This window comes from Crocuta crocuta, unplaced genomic scaffold, assembly GCF_008692635.1.
Source record: "Crocuta crocuta isolate KB4526 unplaced genomic scaffold, BGI_CrCroc_1.0 scaffold30, whole genome shotgun sequence".
NCBI classification, from domain to species: domain Eukaryota; kingdom Metazoa; phylum Chordata; class Mammalia; order Carnivora; family Hyaenidae; genus Crocuta; species Crocuta crocuta.
In genome coordinates this window covers 5,039,147-5,061,835 of record NW_027528345.1, presented here as the reverse complement: position 1 = coordinate 5,061,835, position 22,689 = coordinate 5,039,147, and the positions used below count along the sequence as shown (strand labels likewise).

Below are 22,689 nucleotides of genomic sequence, written 5' to 3'. Positions count from 1 at the left end.
AACAGATTAGAACCCCGAGTGATGAGAGCCTAAGGAACACTACAAGAGCAGTGACATGAGAGGAGAGAATAAAGAAAGGAGGGGAGGATATGACATCAAAAACCAAGAAGGTAGAGCATTTCAAGATGGCAGGAATGGTGCCAAGTGCTAGAGCTGTCTCCCGCTCTCTGGTCGAGCAAAATACTGAGAGATATCCATCGGTTGGTGTGACTAGGAGATCAGAGGTGACCAAGTGGATTTGGGACCTGCATGGGATGATGTCAAGACTCTTGGCAAAGAGCAAGACGGGGATAGGTGCTAAAGCCTTTTAGTGAGTGAAAGGGATAGTCACCAAGTTGCTAGATGACAGAATGGAACAAGTACAAAGTGAATGCCAGAAGCCTCCAAGGACTTTATATGAGGGTGGGGGGTATAATTTTAAATTAATTTTTAAAGAGACAATAATAAGTCTACACTGCACACTACTTTGTGATGTCTATCACAAAGAATATTTTGCTTCTCTTCTCTTTTGAAACATTAAAGGGATTTTTTCTGTTTCATTCTACAAAGTAAAAGGATATTCCTATAGCTCTGTTGTGCTTTCTTTGATTAGAGATGTTGTGACATTACTAGCTGAAAGGATTTTATCGTATCTTTTTATATTTCCGCTTGCAATATAATTCTTACTTCCTAAAGTAAAATTCAAACTCACTTCCTACTAAAAGGATACACCCATAAATCAGTGTCACACATGGCTCATAAGGAAGTGTTAAGTGATTTTAGTAAGAATTATTTGCACATGTGCAGGCTGCAGTAAAAACTGCCAAGTCTGGAAATAGTTTTAAATACAGGTACTTTCTCATGCTTAACTAAAAGAGCATTACACCATTATTCCTAAACTGAAGTGGTATATGGCACCTATAATCTGATGACTCTAAGAATCTGTACTGTGCTAAAGAAAGACACTGAAAAATCCTGTAGAGTGTTACCTACCCCTATAGTCAGAATAGTATGGGAAGTCACTTGAACATAATCTTTCTTCAGTGGGTTTTTCAAGCCAAATATTTACCTTTTCTGTAACAAATACTAAAATTAGGGTTGAGGAAGATCATAGAATTCTATACCTAGAAAAAAAAATTAAGATGTTACCTGCCAACTACACTTTCCTTGGTCACAAAGTAGAACTTTAAACCATTCTTTTTTTTTTTTTTTACNAGAAGTGTCTGTTCATATCGTCTGCCCATTTCTTCACTGGGTTGTTTGTTTTTTGGGTGTGGAGTTTGGTGAGTTCCTTATAGATTCTGGACATCAACCCTTTATCTGATATGTCATTTGCAACTTTAAACCATTCTTAAAAGACAACCAACCACCTGCAGAAGAAATTTGATGAACAACTCTGATGTGATGCTTGCTGTTGTTGAAAAGGGCAGATGTGGGAGACATTCTTCCTGGAAACCAGTTAAGTTTTACTTGGGTGCCACCCCTACAGTTAGGTTAGTCACTAGAGACCATAGTGACAGACTTAGAAAAGAAACGGTTCATTAAAAACTATTGTTGGGGGGCGCCTGGGTGGCTTAGTCGGTTAACCGTCTGACTTTCGCTTGGGTCATGATCTCGCGGTTCGTGGGTTCGAGCCCCGCGTCGGGCTCTGTGCTGACTGCCAGCTCAGAGCCTGGAGCCTGTTTCAGTCTGTGACTCCCTCTCTCTCTGACCCTCCCCTGCTCACGCTGTCTCTCTCTCTCTCCTAGAAATAAAAAACATTAAAAAAAAAAAAAAACTATTGTTGGGTCACTTAGTGGCTCAGCAGGTTAAGTGACCGACATTGGCTCAGGTCAGGATCTCACAGTTTGTGCGTTTGAACACGACATCAGGCTCTGCACTGACAGTGCCAAGACCACTTCGGATCTGTCCTCTTCTCTCTCTGCCCCTTCCCTGCTCACACACACTCTCTGTCTCTCTAAAATATAAACAAACATTTTAAAAAATCTTCTTTCTTGGGCACCTGGATGGCTCAGCTCAGGTCATGATGTCAAAACACGTGGGATGTAGCCCCGTGTCTCGCTCTGCACGGATAGCACAGAGCCTGCTTGGGAGTCTCTCTCTCCCTCTCTTTACCCCTCCCCTGCTCTCTCTCTTACTCTCACTCTCTCCCTCTCTCGAAATAAATAAATAAACAAGCATTTAAAATGCACTGTAATATTTACTGTAAAGATTTGTTAGGAACGTTTTTGAGGATGTCATTCTCCATATTTTAGAGGGTTCTCTATGAAAACTCTAAGGAAAACTTTCCTTTTGGTTTTCATAAGAAAGATCTGTAGTGCTTCTCCCAAATATCCATTGTACAATTCAATACATGGTCTTTAAGCCTGAGACTGGGTTCTCTGTTGATTATTTGCTAATCTTTCATGGGACAGCTTTAAAGTTTGCCCACCATCAACATGGAAGAAGATATCAAAGAAAGCAGAAAAATAAAATCAGTGCAGAAAATGGAGAAAAGTATAAGAAAACTCCTACACAGCATACAAAGGGAATTTGTTTTGCGGCCATTCTGGATATGTGTGTGTGTGTGTGTGTGTGTGTGTGTGTCTTTGTCTATGTATTTTTTCTTTCTGAACATTTTCATTACACAGAACCCATTATTTAAATACAGTATATTAATTATTTTCTGCTGAGGAATAAATTACCCCAGAATGTAGTCGTTTGTAAGAGTAAACATTATTATCTCACAATCTCTGTGAGTCAGGAATCTGAGCACAGTTTACTGGTGTCCTCTGGCTCAGAGGCCAGGTCACAGGCTATAATTGCCACACCAGCAGAGGCAACCAGTCTTCTCTAGGCTTGATTTGGGAAGGACAAACTCACTCACATGACTGCTGGCAGGTCTTAGGTCCTTGAGGGCTGTTTGGAAACAGCTCCTTGCCACATGGGCCTCCCCATAAGACTATGGTAATTGTGTGTGATAATTTTGCTCCAGAGGAAGGGCTCCAAGAGAGACAGACTGAGAGACAGATAGGCAGATAGACAGAGACAGAAAGGAAAAAAAGGCAAACAAGATGGAAGTCTAATCTTAGAAATAATATCCCATCATTTTACCATATTTTATTCATTAAAAGCTAGCCATTGGGTCAGCCTACACTCACCCTACACTGGCTTGACTATCAGAAGCAGGGAACATCGGGACTACCTCAGAGGCTGCCCACTACATACAGTAACTGTCATCTTCTCCTGTGACAGGGATTCCACTTTACTCCAATTGGGATCTGAGCTGAAAAAAAAAAAATGGAGCNTCCCACTGACCTGTGTCTTTTCTCCTAAATTCACTAACTCAACTTATTTATATTTAATAATCAGAGATGACATCAAAAGCGTTCAGAACAGACACGGCATGAGAAACCCCCAACAGAATGGATATTTTTCACCAAATCAGAACGTGCACTGAAGGTACACAAAAATGAACCCACACATGCTATCAGCAGATCAATGATACCTTGAAACAATTCCTTCCTGCTATCAGATTTCTCCTATGAAAAATTATTGTACATTTTATTACCTGTACATAAATTACCAATAATTTAATTGGCCATATGATATTAACACTGCATACAACTAGATTAGATTCTGTATACACATCAGTTACATTTTGATGTGAAATTCATTCATTCCTTTTCTGTCACATTATAGTTACAATGATTTTGCAAAAATCATTCTATATATCCCCTTCATAGGAAGAAAGACACTGTTTGTTAGAAAGTGCAGAAGGAGGCGGCGAACTGCAATCACACCATGCACCTGGAATAACACTACTGACTACCATAGGTAGCCACTCTTACCTCAACTAGGAAACAATTATGTACTTCCTCATATTCTACTTCTTCCTGGATACAGTTCCCAGTCTCCTTGTGCTTGGCTGGGATCAAGTAATTAGTGCTAATCAAAGTTATGAGTCAACTAGTCTTCAACAAAGCAGGAAAGAATATCCAAAGGAAAAAAGACAGTCTCTTCAACAAACAGCGTTGGGAAAACTGGACAGTGACATGCAGAAGAATGAAACTGGACCATCTTCTTACACCATACATAAAAATAAATTCAAAATACATGAAAGACCTAAATGTGAGATAGGAACCATCAAAATCCTAGAGGAAAAAACAGACAGCAACTTCTGTGACCTTGGCCAGAGCAACTTCTTACTAGGTATGTCACAGAAGGCAAGGGAAACAAAAGCAAACATGAACTGTTGGGACCTCGTCAAGATCAAAAGCTTCTGCACAGTGAAGGAAACAACCAATAAAACTAAAAGGCAGTCTATGGAATGGGAGAAGATAATTGTAAATGACATAGCTGATAAAGGGTTAGTATACAAAATCTATAAAGAACTTAACAAACTCAACACCCAAAAAACAAACAGTCCAGGTAAGAAATGGGCTGAAGGCATGAATAGACACTTTTCCAAAGAAGACATCCATATGGCTAACAGACACATAAAAATATACTCAATATCACTCATCATCAGGGAAATACAAATGAAAGCCACAATCAGATAGCACTTACACCTGTCAGAATGGCTAAAATTAACAACACAAGAAACAAGAGGTGTTGGTGAGGATGCAGAGAAAAGGGAACCCTCTTGCACTGTTGGTGGGAATGCAAACTGGTACAGCCACTGAAAAATAGTAGGGAGGTTCCTCAAAAGAACTGAAAATAGAACTACCCTATGATTCAGCAATTGCATTATTAGGTATTTACCCAAAGGATATAAAAATACAGATTTGAAGGAGTACATGCACCTTGACATTTATAGCAGCATTATTAACATAGCCAAACCGGAGAGAGCCCAAATGTCCATCAACTAATGAATGAATAAAGGTGTGTTTTATATATGTATTTATATATTTCTCAATCAGAGAAAGACAAAAACCATATAATTTCACTCATGTGGAATTTAAGAAACAAAACAGATGAACATATGGGAAGTGGGGGGAGGGGTGGAAGGGGAAGAGGAGAGAGGAAAACAAACCCCAAGAGACTCCCACTGATACAGAACAAACTGAGAGCTGAAGGAGGGAGGTGGGTGGAAGATGGGTATTAAGGAGGGCATTTGTTGTGATGAGTACTGGGTGCTGTATGTAAGTGATGTATCACTAAATTCTATTCCTGAAACCAATATTGCACTGTGTGTTGACTAACTAAAATTTAAATTTATTTTTTTTTAATTTAAGAAAAAAAAGAAAGATACTTTCCACACAGTTTAAAAAAAAAGTTGTGAACAGAAGTTATATCATTTCCAGCAGAATGTTGAATTACTTCCCGGAGACTCCAGGAGCAACTAGCAGCATTACAATGTAGTCACCATTTCAACCATGGTCCCAGGGGGAGGATGATGCAGCAGAGTCCTCCAGCTGACTCACAATGAAAGGTAGTGTGAGTGGAAAATGAACTTCGTTGTCATAAGCCACTGAAATTTTGGATTTACTTATTACTGACACAGACTTTAACCTATCCTGACTGGTATATCTTAGTTTTAAGATCTTATCATTGGAGACTCCTGTTCAGTGTTCTAATTCTTAGTTACCAACGTCAGTGGTTTTCAACATGGAGTCCATAAACTCCCTCCCATTGCACGCAAAATTTAGGAGACTGGGGAAGAAGATCCACAGTGTTCATTAAATTTTCCACAACTCCTGAAGTTAGCTCTACCTTGTTGCTGATTCTTAAGTAATCCATGAGTTTAGTCTCTAACCATGACAGGTTAATGTCTGGTTGCCAACCTTGCCTTGGATCTCCTTGCCCTAGACTCCTACCATGTCTTTGTAACCCATCATCATCCTTTGTCTGGTCATGACGAAAATGTGCCTGTGACCTGCCTCCCGAACTAGCTCTGGATACTTGTTGGATCTCAAGGAGATCAGTCTTTAAACTGTTACTGGTAATGAGTGCCCAAAGTAGGCACTTGAAAAATGTTCTTTTAATCAATGAGGCTGATCTCAGACAGATCAACAGTGTCTGAGACCATGTTCCTAAGAAGGATAAGGAGAAATGGCTATTGCAAATTTTATTTAAAAACCCTCCCAAAGCCTGATGAGTCTAGGTAATGAAGTCTCTAGAAGCAATTCCCCAAATGGGTGCACAAATCTAGCTTTTTTACTAATTTAATTTAGATCACTGAATTTTTACAAACTTACCCTACACTGACTTACTTTACATGATGTAGTTAAGTGATAATCAAGGCCACCCTATGTAGACAGGTAAACTGTTTAAGCAGCGACATTCTGTAGCTTAGCTCTCTTTTCTGCTGAGCCCTGTGTTAACTTAACATGATCCTAACAGAAATATCCTATCTGTTGTTCATTTAAGACCTATGAAATCCTGTTTACTTATCAGTTTTATGTATATCCACATATTAAATTGTCTCTGTAAGGTTCAGTATATGCCACAACCTCTTATTTCTCTGTAGTTATTACAACCTTATCATCAATGATTCATTTTTTAAATTTATTTGAGAGAAATAGAGCGCGCGCGCGCACACACACACACACACACACGAGCGGAGGGTAGGGGGGAGGCTGCTCTGTCAGCATAGAGACCAATGTGGGCCTCAATCTCACGAACTGTGAGATCATGATCTGAGCCGAAGTCAAAAGCCCGATGCTTACCCAACTGAGCCACCCAGGTGTCCTGATCAATGATTTATTTTATACGCTTAGCTTTAGGTTTGCACATCAAATTCTCTAATAAAAGTAAAATGGTTTAATTAATAAATAAATTTATCTATCTAATAGACATTATATATATATATACACATATATATTCAATATATATTGAATAATATATACTATTACATATAATATATTAAGAATTTACATACTTAGGTAATATATGGATGATCTTGAAGCAAAGAAATCTATTAACTTTTTTCCTAAAAGACTGCAAGTATTATGTATGTGGTATATATTCTTCCCTTATTACACAGAGTGCTGAACATCTTAATCCTTTGCATCCATGGGAACCATTCTCCTCCTCTTTTAAAATATGCATTTTAGAGGATGAGAATTAAACAGTTTAGTCTACAAAACACAAATCAAAATTCAATACCCCTTTTCTTGTCTTCATATTTCGTATATATTTCATTAATCTTTTATTGTAAATGATGTAAAGCGGNCAAAAAAAAAAAAAAAAAAAAAAAAAAAAAAAGCATCAGGGTACCCTGGCAGTAGCCTAAAGGAAACTGAAATAGAAGGAAGCTAACCAGTTCCAATGAGATTCTCTGCTCAAGGAAAACACACACGGGCTCATTTATCTTCACCATGGAAAGGGACTATCCTCCGCGATCTGGTGCAAGAGTAAAACCAGGAGTGTGGACACTCCTGACTAAACAGCCAGAGTCGAACACAAGGGACAACAAGTGATGTTCCCTTGACAGGGAATGATTTGAATGAAATATTTTATTAACAGAATTGTTTACTCATTTTCTGAATAACTATGGGGTTAATAGGTGACAAAGGGGATGACTTGTCATGGAAATGTCACTTCCTCAGCTCTTTGGGTCTCTCTTATTCATTTATTAAATTAAACTATATAATTTCTGATAAACCTTAAGCCTCAGGCTATCATATACATCAACTTTTCATGCCTGGAAAGTAATGATTTCTTACATGTTCACCACTGGGATAAAGGAACTGAGATGAAAATTAAAGATATTAATTATTTCATAGTCTCTAGATAATGGATACTCACTCGCATGCACATATGCGTGACTGCCACGTCATTAATTCCCATGTTATCATCAATAATTTCACCAAATGTTCCCTCTTTTCAAAAAAGACACATTCAGCAAATAATCATTTAGCAACTTAAAATATGTTTGATTTCTTCTCTGAATCCTGATGAAATATTATATTAGCTCTGTGTATTTGCTTTTCATTGATGAAAAATAAGGAACAGTTTATGTATATTCATAAAGATGCATTCAAAGTATTTAAACTGAGTGCTGTGTATTCCATATACTAATCTGACTCTATAATGCAAGTATATTTAAGATTATGTATTATGTATTATTATGGCATAGGAAATTAATATTTATCAAAGGCCTACTGGTGCTAGGCATTTATCTGGGCATTTTGCATACATTGATAATTGTAATGATAGTTGTAATGATGATAATGTAATAAGATCATTGACATAAATTATATCATTTCTTATATTGACCAAAGTACTTACTGTTATTATTACAACTAATACTTATTGAAAGCTAAAGTACTTGAGAAACTAAAATATACTTTCTATTATTTTAAAAGCGACTAACACTTATTGGGAGCTCACTATATGGTGGACAGAATACCAATCTCTTTGCATACACTGTTTTTCCTTGATTGTCACACGGCCTTAAGGTAGTACCAACATCCTCATTTTACATCAGTGGAAACAAGGCCCAGAGAGTGAAGTTTGCCTAGGGTCACATAGCAAAAGAGTGTCAGCACAAAAGTCCATGTTATTTCTAGGACAACACATTGCTCTCCATACAAAGCAAAGCCAATGGCAACCGAGATGATGTTTAATTTGTTTCTCCACTTTAGAAGCATGCATTTCCCCAAGATTAATAACAATAATGATGAGGCTGATAATAGTAAACCTAGTAGCAATCCTATAACACCAACCCTTATCTTAAAAAAGAGAAAGTGTTGAACTTTGCAAGTTATTTTTGCCAGTGAGTGGCTAAGATGGGGCTAAAATCCATGTATTCCGATTCCTGCATTTGAATTTTTCCCCTGTACAAGCTGATAAACTATTTAATGAGAGAGTTGAAATAAGGAACTGTAAACAAGGATCATGGAACACCTATTAAGTGTGTCAAAACAATGTCGATTCTGGACAGGTAATAACGCACTCGCACACAGTAATAAGAATGCAATATCGATTGTGCTTTTCATTAGCGTTTTAAAACTTCACCAATTCAGACAATGCTAATAGTAAACTTGTGATAATTTGGGTGTGCTGTGCTGTTTTACCTTTGTAATATCAAATCCAAGTAATGTGAAACCAATGGTATGAAAAGCAGCAAAATGTACCCTAATGGTATACTACCTCTGGCTAAATAAGCTTCCCTCTCCCTTGCCCACTCTCTCCCTCCCACTCCCCTTTCCCATCCCTACTTCCCTTTCTCTCTCACCAAACCTGCCTCCCTCCCTCCAGCACCCCACTGGGTCAGCCCCCTTGACCAGACCCAACTATTCATTTCCAGCTTTTCTTCTCTCTAGCCCATTCTCAGCAACCAGCTCGGCCTCTTGGTCCCAGCCTCAGTAATTAATTGCGCTATTATTGTGAATTAATCGTACAAGCAAGTCAATGTTTAGCCTAATTAAGAACGAAGCCAACAAATTATTTAAAGCACCACTCCAGCAGAATTTGCATTCAGCCTTGTATTAGCAGCCAATCAAGCTTTTCAACTATTGATTCAAGTATTTGCAGACTTCATGAATACTTCCAGCTAAGCTTTCTCCCCAATCCAGCTTCTAAACCCTGCCCAGGGACTCCATCCTTCATCTGGCCCTGTATTACCATCCCTTGAAAAACAATAGATCTCTTTTTTCATTTACTACAATTTAAATTGATAATTTTGGACATTAGTAATTTTGTTATTTTAGGTCACACAAAAGCTGTAGTGTTTAACATTACGAAAGACCATGTGACTTTTTTCTTGCCATCTCCAAAATAAATAGAGCACCTTTAAAAACAACGAAACACACACACAAATGTTCCTTCCTCGGAAAGAAGCTACCAGTGTAAACAATGGTAGCAGGTCACCAACTCTGTACCTAAACAACATTAGCAAGTGAAAATCACGGTTCTTAATAGAAAGAAACATGCGCCAGGGCTGTTACTATCTAGATCAATGGCAACTAGAAAGTGAAAAAAAAATGTTTAAGTAAGGAATATGAAAGCATTAGTGAACGTTTTAAAAATAGTGGATTTAGGAAGGCAAAAAAAAATACTGCATGGAGTGAAATTTCACCCTGAATTTTTCCATTAAAGTGTAACTCGGCTTTGGAAAAAATGATGCACCAAAACCTAGACCTCCAGCAACAGAAACTAAAGCTATAAATCAGTCTTCTCTGATATGATGTATGGACACACAGATGGACCAGAGTAACAGTTATTCTTTACAAAATGAAGATAGGAATATAGAGGCTAAGGTCTAGGTCAGCTGTGCACACACCCTTGAGAGAGCATTAGCGCATGAACCATTTCATCCAGCCTGTAGACAAATCTGTACCAGTCTCTTGCTTGGTTGTTTTTCCTATTCATTCTTGCTTGTTTTTGTTGTTCCCTCTGTACATAAAAGCCATGCATCTTAGATCTTAGGAAAGTATCTATTTTCACTATTTCCTCCTGTACCACTCCTAAGCCTATCATCCATACAGCACATCCACTGAATGTGCTTACCACGCCCAGACATTTAATGAGTGCTCCACATAAGTTCTTACTAAAACTGATCAGAAACAGAAGAGAGACGATCTATTCCATTTTCATTACACCGATCACCTAATTCTTTCCTTCATTTTTTCCAGATTCTGAATATGAACACTAACATTTATTTTCAAACTTGCCTGAAATCACTTTGTCTCAGTTCTCAATTTTTGTCTCTGCAACACCTAGCACATATTGATGTATTAATTTGTAACACTTCTCCGGAAAAAGATGTGTATTAGGAAAAAGAAAGCATTGTCTTTAACACTAAAAAACATCAGCTTCTTCTTAAATAGGGTGCACTCTGTGGAAACTTATTCCAGTTCACAGAGGAGATATTATCAGTCTGCCAAGTGTCTAATTCCTCAGTGCTAAACACAATACTTATCCTTGTAATACTTGAATAAGTCTATAAACATGTATATACGTGTTTGTGTGTGTGCATGTGTGCGTGCATATATGTGTTTATATATACTATCATTTAAAATTGTTTAACTGACAATTTTAGAACATAAAAAGAGGCCAAGTGTATCACAAAATAAGTGCTTATTATAGAGAACACTAGGTACATTTCTTCAGAAACTCCATTAACAATTAGAAAGGCAAATATTTCAACCCGAGTTTCAGAAATTCAAAAGGAGAAAGATTCTCTTCAGAGAAAATCTGCCTGTGACACGGCTATGCAATCCACGCTGAAAACATGCCTTTTGCTGCCCCCAAGTGGCTGTTTTCAGAATCTTTTTATGAACAGAACCAGGGTTTACATGCTTTGCTTTCCTACCATTTCATTACTTTTGCATTATACATGTTATTCTATAAGGAACTGAGATATCTGAGAAGGCCAGGCAAACATTTCCTAAATTAGGGCTTTACACATTTGATGCCGTAAAAATTTCATGACTAAGAAGTTCTTCAGAAAGAGGACATCACAAAGGGTGTAAGGTGTCTAAACACTAAAAACTGTTTGCAGCCCTGTACGACATGCTCAGTTTCTATTCAGTAAAGACCACAACCTGACTAGACTCTGCACCTGAAAGTAATACTAACTGGAATTTAAATAAAAACTTAAAGAAAAATAATTAACTAGCTAACTAAAGACCACAATGTGGACTCTGGAACACACTTCTATTTCTGTCAAATAGAGATTTCTAAATGGATTGGCTTTAAGATACCTAGCTGAACACAGAGGAAATCAAAACAACTGAGGGGGGAAGGAGTCATTTAGAATCATTTCTAGGGACACCTGGGTGGCACAGTGGGTTGAGCATCTGACTCTCAATTTCGGCTCAGCTCAAGATCCCAGTGCCGTGGGACCTGCTTCACATGGAGCTTGCTTGGGATTCTCTCTTTCCCTCTGCCCCTCTCTCTGCTTGCATTCTGTCTCCCTAAAAAAATTAAAATAAAACAAAACAATAAAAACGGTGTCTTTAGAAACATTTTTAACGAAGGCAAGTCCATCACTGTGGAAGAAAATGGTTTTTTTCTTTCCTACTAACGTCTCACTTTCCCGAGGCTGCACTCCTGTTTGGGAACGATACGGCATATTGTAGGACTGGGATTATCACAAAACTCTTAATTTTTAACTTAACTGATTGCTTTGCCTCTTTTTCTTTGAGTGTCTTCCCTTTTCACTCCCAATCGAAATTGCTACTTTAAAAACAACACAAAACTGACTGTGGTGGCAGCAGAGCCTTTGGGATTCCCAGAATGCAGCAACATTCCTCTTGGGGTCCTGGTTTCTCTGACTGCACAATGCCTTCATGTGATTTTGGTTATGGAAGGAAAAGTCCCAGATAAATCNACTCCTGTTTGGGAACGATACGGCATATTGTAGGACTGGGATTATCACAAAACTCTTAATTTTTAACTTAACTGATTGCTTTGCCTCTTTTTCTTTGAGTGTCTTCCCTTTTCACTCCCAATCGAAATTGCTACTTTAAAAACAACACAAAACTGACTGTGGTGGCAGCAGAGCCTTTGGGATTCCCAGAATGCAGCAACATTCCTCTTGGGGTCCTGGTTTCTCTGACTGCACAATGCCTTCATGCGATTTTGGTTACGGAAGGAAAAGTCCCAGATAAATCAAAGTGGACAGAAGTAGAGATGAAAGAGAACTAAATTGCTCTATATAATGAACCAGAAGAACTTTAGTTTTCTGGAATTCCAGAATTCTGGAAATTAGGAGGGGGGTGCTTCAGAGAAAAATAGGAATCTGAAACTTAATACTATTCTTTTATAATTTATTGTCAAGTTGGCTTATAGTATATACAGTATGCTCTTGGTTTTGGGGGTAGATTCCCATAATTCATCACTTGCCTAACACACCCAGTGCTCATCCCTACAAGTGCCCTCCTCAATGCCCATCACCCACTCTCCCCCACCCCCACCGAATCAACCCTCAGTTTGTTCTCTGTACTTAAGAGTCTTTTATGGTTTGCCTCCCTCTCTGTTTGAAACTATTTTTTTCTCTTTCACTTCCCCCATGGTCTTCTATTAAGTTCCTCAAATTGCACATACGAGTGAAAACATGGTATCTGTCTTTCTCTGATTGACTTTTTTCATTTAGCATAATACCCTCTAGTTCCATCCATGTTGTTGCAAATGGCAAGATTTCATTCATTTTATGGCTGAATAATATTCCATTGTATATACAAACCATATCTTCTTTATCCATTCATCAGCTGGTGGTCATTTGGGCTCTTCATAATTTGGCTATTGTAGATAGCACTGCTATAAATATTGGGGTACATGTGTCCCTATGAATCAGCACTCCTGTATCCTTTAGATATATTCCTAGTAGTGCTATTGTTGGGTCTAGGGTAATTATATTTTTAATTTTTTGAGGAACCTCCACACTTTTCCAGAGTGGCTGCACCAATTTGCATTCCCACCAACAGTGCAAGAGGGGAAACCGACACTTAGAAAAGAGAATGGGGGCATTTAGATGGCTCAGTGGGTTAAGCATCTATCTCTTGATTTCATCCATCATGATCTCACGGTTCACGGGTTTAAACCCCTGCATCAGGCTCTGGGCTGAAAGTGCAGAGGCTGCCTGGCATTCTCTCTCTGCCCTTCCCTCACTCATGTGCGCTAGCACTTTCCCTCTCTCTCAATATAAACAAAATAAACATTAGAAAAAAAAGAAGAAAAGAAAAGAGAATTCCCAGGGATTAGGGGGTGGGTTCTAAAATCCCAAGGAAAATGTATATTAAAACCATAAAACTACGCCTATGGTTATGAATTCCTCAGATTTTCTTTCTAAGCAAAGCCCAGCCCATCAGACAAGCCTCCTGTTGCTCCCTGTGCTGGTAGTTATATGTTTTCTGGTCCATCCTCTGTAACACTCTGCAGACTACTGGAGGTAGGGGTGTGTGTTTCAATTTCTCACCTAAAATAAGCCAAATCCTAATCTCTGGTCCTGCTATGAGAGGTAAACTCAAACCCTATGTTACTGCCTGGGAGTGCCACATGGGCTTACTGCCTTGGTTTTCAGATCATTCTTCATTTTTGGCCTCTGGGATTTTTTGTTTTGTTTTCTTTTTTTTTTTAATTAATTTATCTATTTTGCAACAGAGCAAGAGAGAGTGAGCAAAGGAGGGGCACAGAGAGAGGGAGAAAGAATCCCAGGCAGGCTCTGCCCTGTGAGCACAGAGGCTGACTCAGGGCTTGAACTCAAGAACCCTGAGATCATGACCTCAACCAAATCAAGAGTTGGATGCTCAACCCACCGAACTACCCAGGTGCCTCTGGGGTTTTTGCTTACCTCTGGGTAAGCTCAGCTATGTAGAGCTATGCAGAGTCTATCAGGCTGCATTATTATATTTCCCATCGTTTTTAAAGATTTTGTAGGAGGATGGCTTACCTAGCCTGCAAGTGTATAAAAGAGAAGTTACTCATAAAATGTCTACATGCACAACTCTGCCAAGGATCAGAGCCTTCACTACAGCAGACTCCTGACCCACAACCTTAAACTTTTATAGAAAGATGAATTACTTTCCTCTTTATGACTTAAAACATAAAAGTTGCAAAAATAGCAGCATTCTGGTGGGGTGGGGTGTAGAGGGGTAGAAAGAGAATCAATGGTGGGGAGACTTTCCTCATAGTGGTAGGACACATGCACGGTCTTGAGCCCTGGTCCCTTCAGCCCGGTCAGCTAACTTACCGCTTTCCTTCTCCATCTGACTGCCTCTCAGCTTGGCTCTCCCGAGGTGGCTGTCACAGCCTCAGGGGGTTCCCTCCAATGAGAACACCAGGAGTGGGCAACTTGACTCTTATCAGGTCAGTTCTGGCTAAAACTCTTGAGGTTCCGCTCAGATGAACGTAGGGGTTTTGTTCTCTATAAGGAGGAACCAAAGGACTCTGGCTGAACCTAAATTTACAACCAATCCTAAAATTGGGGGAAAAAGCAAATCATTCTAGGGAATCCTCTTAGGAATCCTAACCAAGCCACAAATGAGGACACATTGGAATCCTCAATGCCGATCAGATTCATTGTAAAGAATCCAGGATCCTCTCCACCAGCAGCAGCTCGGATATAAAACTAGTCCATCATGATATGCACGTGCCCATCATTCTTTCCACACCCTCTGGCTCCATCATTCCCTGCCCTACAAAGGATGAGGCAATACCTCAGATAACATGGTGAGCCCTGGAGAACCCCGAAGCACAGATGCATCTGTTTTCCCCAAGAATGGGTTTCTTCCAAGTTTACGTTCCTACCTTAAAGTACTCACTAGTTCAAACGGCATGTGTCAGTTTTTGGTAATATGTCTTTTGTAAACGACGATTTGATTTCTTTATTAGTAGAACTAAACCATGTGTCCCTGCTTCAGATTTTTTTAAAAAATTACAAAGTGATCACACTAAGATGTCCCCTCGGGAAAAGATCCTTCCGAACAAGGATGAGGCATACTGGTGGAGAGTTCAAGAGTTCATAAGAATATGGAATACTGTATTTAGTCTGAAAATAAAACAGAATCACTTTTGATTTTAGTTAAAACAGACACACATAAATTCTCTTATTTTCTACTTATGCCTCCTACTTCTTTCAATTTTCAAACTCAGCTTGAATGATAAAAATACAAGGACAAGCTAATAGACTCACAGTGACTGAGTAACAGAGTCAAGCAGCAATCAAGTGTGTGCCACCTAAGAGCAGGATGAGCTACCAGAGTCACAACTTTATAGTCCAAAGCCTCCTCTGTCCATGTCTAACAGTTAACTATGACATAACTGTAGACAAGTGACAGACCATCTCTGGGCCTCGTTTTCCTGATCTGCAAAATGGAGAGAATTAAAAAACCTATCGCTTAGGGTCATTATGAGGTTTAACTGAGTAGGTAGTGAGTGCTTAATAACTGTTAGCCCTCTGTAAGATTCATTTCAGTATTAGCTCTTGAGTGCGGTACAGTGTGCCAGAGATTTTCTATTACTGCATTTAATGTGTTACTTTTAAATCTGCTTCTTCCCTCAGGATAAACACTTCTGGTCAGCAAAGACCTCTTCAGCTCCATTAAAAAAAAAAAAAAAAAAAGAATTAAAGAAGTCAACTTCCAAGAAGAGGGCATATTTTATATACTATTTAATGTATTATTTTCAGCAACAGCTTAAAAAATGCAAGTTGTTAATGGGTCTCTCCCCTTTCTGGCCCCAGGGCTGAGAGTGCACCACACCTCTCTGCCAGACTTTGAATTGTGTTGGGTAGTTCCAAGGGCACCATTCCCGTTCCATTACTACAGGCATGGTGCTAAGGCTGAGGCTTGTCCTGGCTCAGCCAGGTCAGAGTCTGTGACTCCGTCATTTAAAAACAGACCCAGTAAATGGCATTATTCAAACCCCAAGAAACAGTTGCAAACAAAGCATTTCAGTGGCTTCTTAAAGCCTGAACGTTTGATCTAAATCTCACATTCCACTTGGTACCAAAGATAAAGCTTTGTGAAATACCTGTTTTCCTGTTACTGTTCATCTCCTTTGATGGTGGGGGAAAACAATAAAAATTTTAATTGAACTATCCCTCTCAGCCTTGTGCTGGCTAAAATCTGTACATAAGATCAAAACAATTGCAGTACAGAACTGGCTGACAATCTTGCCTCGCCTATATTTAGATGAAAACAATATTACCTAGCTTCCCAACCTATTGGGAAGGATAAATGAAAACCCTCCTTGGGAACTATTTCACTGCATAACAATACCTAACATAGTTTATTATTGTCACTAATCTAATTCTTAGTGCTGTAAGCTAAGCCCTTCTCCTTATATTCTGTTCTTAAACCTTACTAAGAGCAAACCAAGAATTGGAGAAACTTAAAAAAAAATCTACAGTCTACTTGTTAGCACATCTTCATGCCATGGTGATTTGATTAGTGATTTGATAACTATAGATCATAGCCCTGGACTTAATACAGAGTGGCCCACTTTTAAAATGACCCATTTATAACAAAGGCTTCTCTGTTGAAACTGTCAGGAGAGTTTAAAAAAAAAATGCCACCAGTACCAAACATTTTATTTAACCAGGCATTGCAGAGCAAAGGAATTGCAAATCTGGAGACCTCCATCTTAGCCTAGTGTTACTGAGTATAAACAAGTCAGCAAGATTTCCCGATTCTCATACTCTCTGTCACTATAATGAAATTACCACCTGCCCTAAAACTACCCCACAGGGAAATCCTAAAGGACAAGGGAAACCACAAGATAAGCATGATAGAAAGCTATAAGCTGGTTGGAGAAAAACTCTAAGTGTCATAAGCAAGAAAAATGCACAGATTATCTTTACTTACAAGAGACCATCACGGAGAGTTAGGTTATTACAAGCTAAAAAATTCTTTTGAATTTCAAACATAACACTCACCACAGTAGAAAGGGTAAAGATAACCTACCCCATGTTCCCATCCATTAGAAGAATCGTGTTGTAGATGTGAGAAAATATGAAGAGAAACAAAATCGTGCTGAAGAACATTGTCATCCATGACCCATGATCCTCTCGAAACATTTTTAACCGGAGCAACTGACCTGCAATAGAAAATATTATTAGAAATCCCATCTACATCAAAACTCAAAATTCACACATCTTTGCTTTATTTTACTAAATTTCTATTAGCTCACCGTATTCCAAAGACTTTGCCATAGAATTGCCTTATGGATCAAACCAGTATGTTAATGTCCCTTCTGGTCTTTTGTAAATAAATGATCATGGATGAAGCCCAAGACAACACCCATATGTCATCCTGGAGCAAATGATGCTAACATGGGAATCGAGTATAGTTTGGAAATAATTCGTTATGCCGCCATAGAAATGAGATGAATTAGAACTCTCCCATTCGCTATTTTCTATTTCACAGATGTGTTCTTGGTTTCTTGTATAAGGAAACTACTTAAGGCAAATGGTAAAGGTTTTTGCTTTTTGCTTCCTTATACGCACTCCCAATACTGACCAGTTAACAAAACCAAGGCAGAACTCACATACACAAAGATCCAATTGTTGAAGGCATATGAAAACTTAAAAGGAAAACTCAAGTTTCTGTCATCAGATACAGACAACACAGCCTTATTCTCAGCTAAAATATCCATACCTGCATACAGGCCTGTGCACAAGTGTATGGGTTGAAGGGCGTGGGGGGGGTGGTGGTGCAGCATGTACGTGTGTGATGGAGCTTGGTATGGCTCCCAGCAAAAGGTCATTTCCACCCTGATGCCTAAAATTCTACTTAGAAAGATAAATGCTAAAATCAGAACGCTAAAATTCAAATAATTCAAGGAGGGAAAACATGTTAAGATGAATACTAAAGTAAAAATTACTAAGATCAGAATTAATCCAGAAACATTTCTTCCTTTATGGTAGAGAAGAGAAATGAAAGCATTAGTATATCCTGAAAGGTGAGAAAGATGACAAACCACGAGAGTAAGAAAAAAGTGAACGTAGGTCACCCTGGCCTCTCCTAAGATAAACTTTGTCTAGGATACTTATCTCCAATCCTGAGAAAGTTACCTAAATAACAATAAAGGCAATGATACACCTATAGGAACTACAATTAAAATAGAGTAGGACTGAAATCTTATAATAGAATTTTCACTAAAGAAAATATTCCCTTCTTATTCATGATATGTCAAAGTTATATATATATATATTTCCATCTGGAAATTGTGTCTCTAGAGGTAGACAGTAGCTCTCATGCAGGTTACTGAGTATAGGAAGAAATCTTTTAAGATTTAATTACTAAACTTTTCATTGTACCTCACTTTTATTAAAATAGCCCTTTAGATTTCATTTGGAAACCAGAACTTTTTTAGGTTTCATTTGGAACCCTAGCCAAAACTTTAAATAGAGGGGGAAAAAAAGATATAGTTACATCATCTGGATTCTTGTCCTGCACAAGGGAAGCAAAGGGAAAACCTGGAAGTCAGGGGGGATGTTAATTATAACTAAAATAAGGACGTGGAAAACTTTCTCGTAAAGCCAACAATACTATACTAGCACAGCCAATTACAACCCCGCAGACCTTGTTGATTAATTGAATCAATAATTATGGAAAGCCAGAGATCTGCAATTCTCCACACAATACATTGTCAGGAACATGATAAATAGGCATTAAGCATAGAATGCTTGAGAATAAAAACTCATGCTATGAATATCTTAAAGCAAACTGTAAAGAATATTATTCATTCATTGAACAAATATTGAATGTGTTCTGATTCCATGTCAGCCATGGTTCTAGGTACTAGAGAGACAGATGAGAACAAGGCATGAAGGTGTTTAAAGTCCACCATTATTTGGGTGACCAATGAAAATGTGATCTTATTTTACACTCACAGGCTCTCTTTGTTCAAGGTTCACTTTGCTGCAAGTCCTTTCAGCTCCAAACGAAGATTTAATTCAGCAGTTTATAACAAATACCAGTAATTAGAGTTCTTTGAAAATTTAAATGTGAATTCCCTTCTTAACATATGCGTATGTCCAAAAATTACCAATGGATGTATTTTAAAAGTCAAATCATAATGCTGGCGATTGAAAAGTGCTTTGCAAATAAAACACTGTACATTAAGTGTACGCTGGCTGAAATAACACAAAGTTAGTAAAAAGGGGCATGTGACAGTACCATTTATGCCATCATTGCCAAGCTCATTGTCTGGCACTAATTTCAGTCATTAGAGTCATTAGAACAAAATGGCAGGTTAACATTGCCTGAAATTCACTTGCAATGCATAATAAAAGACCTGCAATATGTGAAGGACAGAACTGGTGTGACTCAAATGTTGAGTTAAATCACATTATAAAAATTTTCCGTTAAGTTACTTCAAGGCGAACCCACTGCGCATCCTAATGCTAGACATACATGTTTAGATGGCCATCAGTGGACTGCTGTCTCCACTCATGCCAGCTAATCAAATCAAGAACCTCAGTGTTACCTGAAGATGTCACATGAGAGTGAGCTGCCTCTGTCCTGTAATATAACCATACATTTGGTTTGACCGTGAGAGTTGTGGCTTACAACTGTTATCCTGACATAATTATTAATAATATGTACTGGTCTGGGTCAGTGTACTGGTCTGGGTCATAAGTTATATGCCACCTTTTCTACAGGCCACAGAATTCAGAATTTTACAACACTTTCCTTTAGAGGGGTTTCATAAATAACTAAGTGAAGACAGTCCTTATGGATCAACAATAGTAAAAATCCATCACGAAGATGGGTGGTATATTGCCCACGAAGATGGGTTGGTATATTGCTGACAAGGTCACAAGTGACTTTTAGTTTAGTCATAGATATATTTGTAAATGTAAGTGTATATTTACATTATTAATAAAATTTGTCTTGGACAGTATGGACCATGGCCTTTGATATATATGGTCAAGGTAATTGTAAAATGACTCTTAGAACAAGCAGAAGCATTAAGACAGTACACAAGTCTGGGGGCACATAGGTGGCTCAGTTGGTTGAGCATCCGACATCGGCTTAGGTCATGATCTCATAGTGCGTGAGTTTGAGCCCCATGTCGGGCTCTGCGCTGACAGCTCAGAGTCTGGGGCCCACTTCAGATTCTGTGCCTCTCTCTCTCTCTCTCTCTGCCCTTCCCCTGATTGTGAGCGCTCTCTCTCAAAAACAAATAAACATTAAAAAAAAAAAAAAAGAAGAAGAAGAAAAAAGATGGTATACAAGTCTATATTTGTGTTGGAAGACACAGGGACTGGCTGTTACAAATGCTAGTTAAAATCAACTAAAATGGCCTAAAACCTCAGAATCATTCCTGGAAATACAGTAGGTTTATGACCACTAAGATCTCATAAAACTCTGACAAGATTAATGATCTAAAGGCATATTTAAAAATAAGTAACAACCCTATATATGTAGTAGAAAATAAAAAGAGACACGTGTAATAAGAATTATGGAGAAACAATTTGGTTTCTTGGGAGATTTTTGCTGCTGTGTTCTCATTAGCAAAATAAAAAGGAATATTTCCTTTCTACCTCATAACTGAACTTTTATCTTGAGTTTTATGTCTCTTTTGTTCACGTGTGATTCTCACAAGGAAGCCTTGAACAAATAAATAAACCAAACAATCTCAGAGAAGATGAAGTGTCCATGCTTCCACATAAGAGATGAGGGTAGCCCTACTCCTGGGAATTTGTTAAAGCAAGAGACTTGATAGAGTGAGGGCTTCTAGGTTCACAGAGGAAACAAAGCTTTAGACCTCCAAGGCGGCAGAACATCATTTGGATTTGATTACATGCATGCTGGTGAAAGCTGAAGTATCAAGGGTCATGGCAGTAAAGTCAGGCAAGGAGACTGAGCCAGCCCCAGGGGAGAAAGGCCAGGAGGGCAGCCACCAACCTCCATTAGGAACACAACCCCTGAGCAGGATTCCAGCCAACTGTTGGGGACAGTCATTGAGAGGACATGACCACCGGCTGACCGTCAAGCGACCCAGAGAATCAGACACTCCTCTCCCCTTCCCCTGTCGTTGGAATGCACGTTCTACATGCAGGTGAGAGCGGTTTTCAAGGATGTGCCCTTGAGAAAACAATGTGTTACTTACACTGTCCAAATGGTATAAGTGACTGAACTCAGTTAAGGTGCTATATGAATTCTTTAAGACTGTAGTGGGCAAGTGCAGAGATCTACTTGTTTTGTGGCGGCCAAAGGCAAGGCTCATACATATTTTCTCACTTATTAAAACTGCCACCTCCCAATCTGGTGGGGCCTGCCTCTTCTGTCTCTTGTTATCCTCCATGTATGGGGCCATTTTCAGTTTTTATCTGAGAAGTTCCCAAGGTTTAAACCAACACCATCTTGCCAAACCAACAGCACCATCATGCCAAAGAGGCAGCCGAAGACCATCACCCAAGCACGGAGCAGGTAAATACAGATGAAGGATCTGTCTTCAGGATTTCTATAGCCTTTGGACTTTAGAGATAAAAATGGTAAGGTGAAATATTAACAATATTGTACTCTCTGCTCACCATGGTAGGAAGGAACTCAGAGTGAGATTTAATATATTTTTTAAATATATTTATATATATAAATAAATATATTTAATATATTTCCCTTTATATCTAATATAAAGGGAAAACTGTGACTTTACACATCAGATCCTGACCGGGAAATACAAAAGGACAAATGAAGGTGGCACTTTCCTCAAGGAAATGTCAAGCTGAAATGAACACTACTAGCCATGAGGCTTACTGTTCCAAAACCTCCTATAAGCATGTGAAGGCCAACCATATACATAACATATATGTGCATGTACTTAATGGAAACATAAGAAAAATGTAATCTACAGCTATTAAAAAATTTTCAATTTGTTAAGGTCAAAAGACAGTCAAAGTTGGAATAGCAGGTGTCCCACATACCAGTAAGAATGTTCTCTGCTGCAAGTAACAGAGAAAGAAGGAAAGAAGGAAGGAAGGAAGGAAGGAAGGAAGGAAGGAAGGAATGGAGGGAGGGAAAGGGGGAGAGAGGAAGGGAAGGAGGTAAAGGGGGAGAGAGAAGGAGGGAAAAGAAGGGGAGGGAAGGGGAAAGCAGGGAAGGGAAGGTGAAAGGAAGAGATTGAAGGGGAGGGAAAACAAGGGGAGGGGATGGGAGGGGAAGAAAAAAATGAAAACCAGCTTCAAAACATAAGGAGTCTTTCTTTACCAACTTCTCATACTTTCTAACAAACATGGTTTTTCCCTAAAAAACACAAAATTTATGTCCTCCTTAACATATATGCTCAGAAAATAATGTGAATTTAGTTTAACTAAAGGAATGAAATGAC

General features: G+C 38.7%; 1 protein-coding gene across 3 annotated transcripts in view; it reads right to left on the bottom strand.

Moving 5' to 3' along the window:
• Window positions 1-22,689, bottom strand: part of TMEM117 (transmembrane protein 117) — a 454,418-nt gene that overhangs the window by 357,702 nt on the left and 74,027 nt on the right. For 2 of the 3 annotated variants that reach the window (XM_077753237.1, XM_077753238.1), the window contains one exon: window positions 17,316-17,448. In XM_077753237.1, coding sequence (XP_077609363.1) covers window positions 17,316-17,448 — 133 coding nt within the window. Of the gene's footprint in view, window positions 1-14,602; window positions 14,777-17,315; window positions 17,449-22,689 lie in introns of those variants that run through there. The other variant, XM_077753239.1, reaches the window with a different exon arrangement.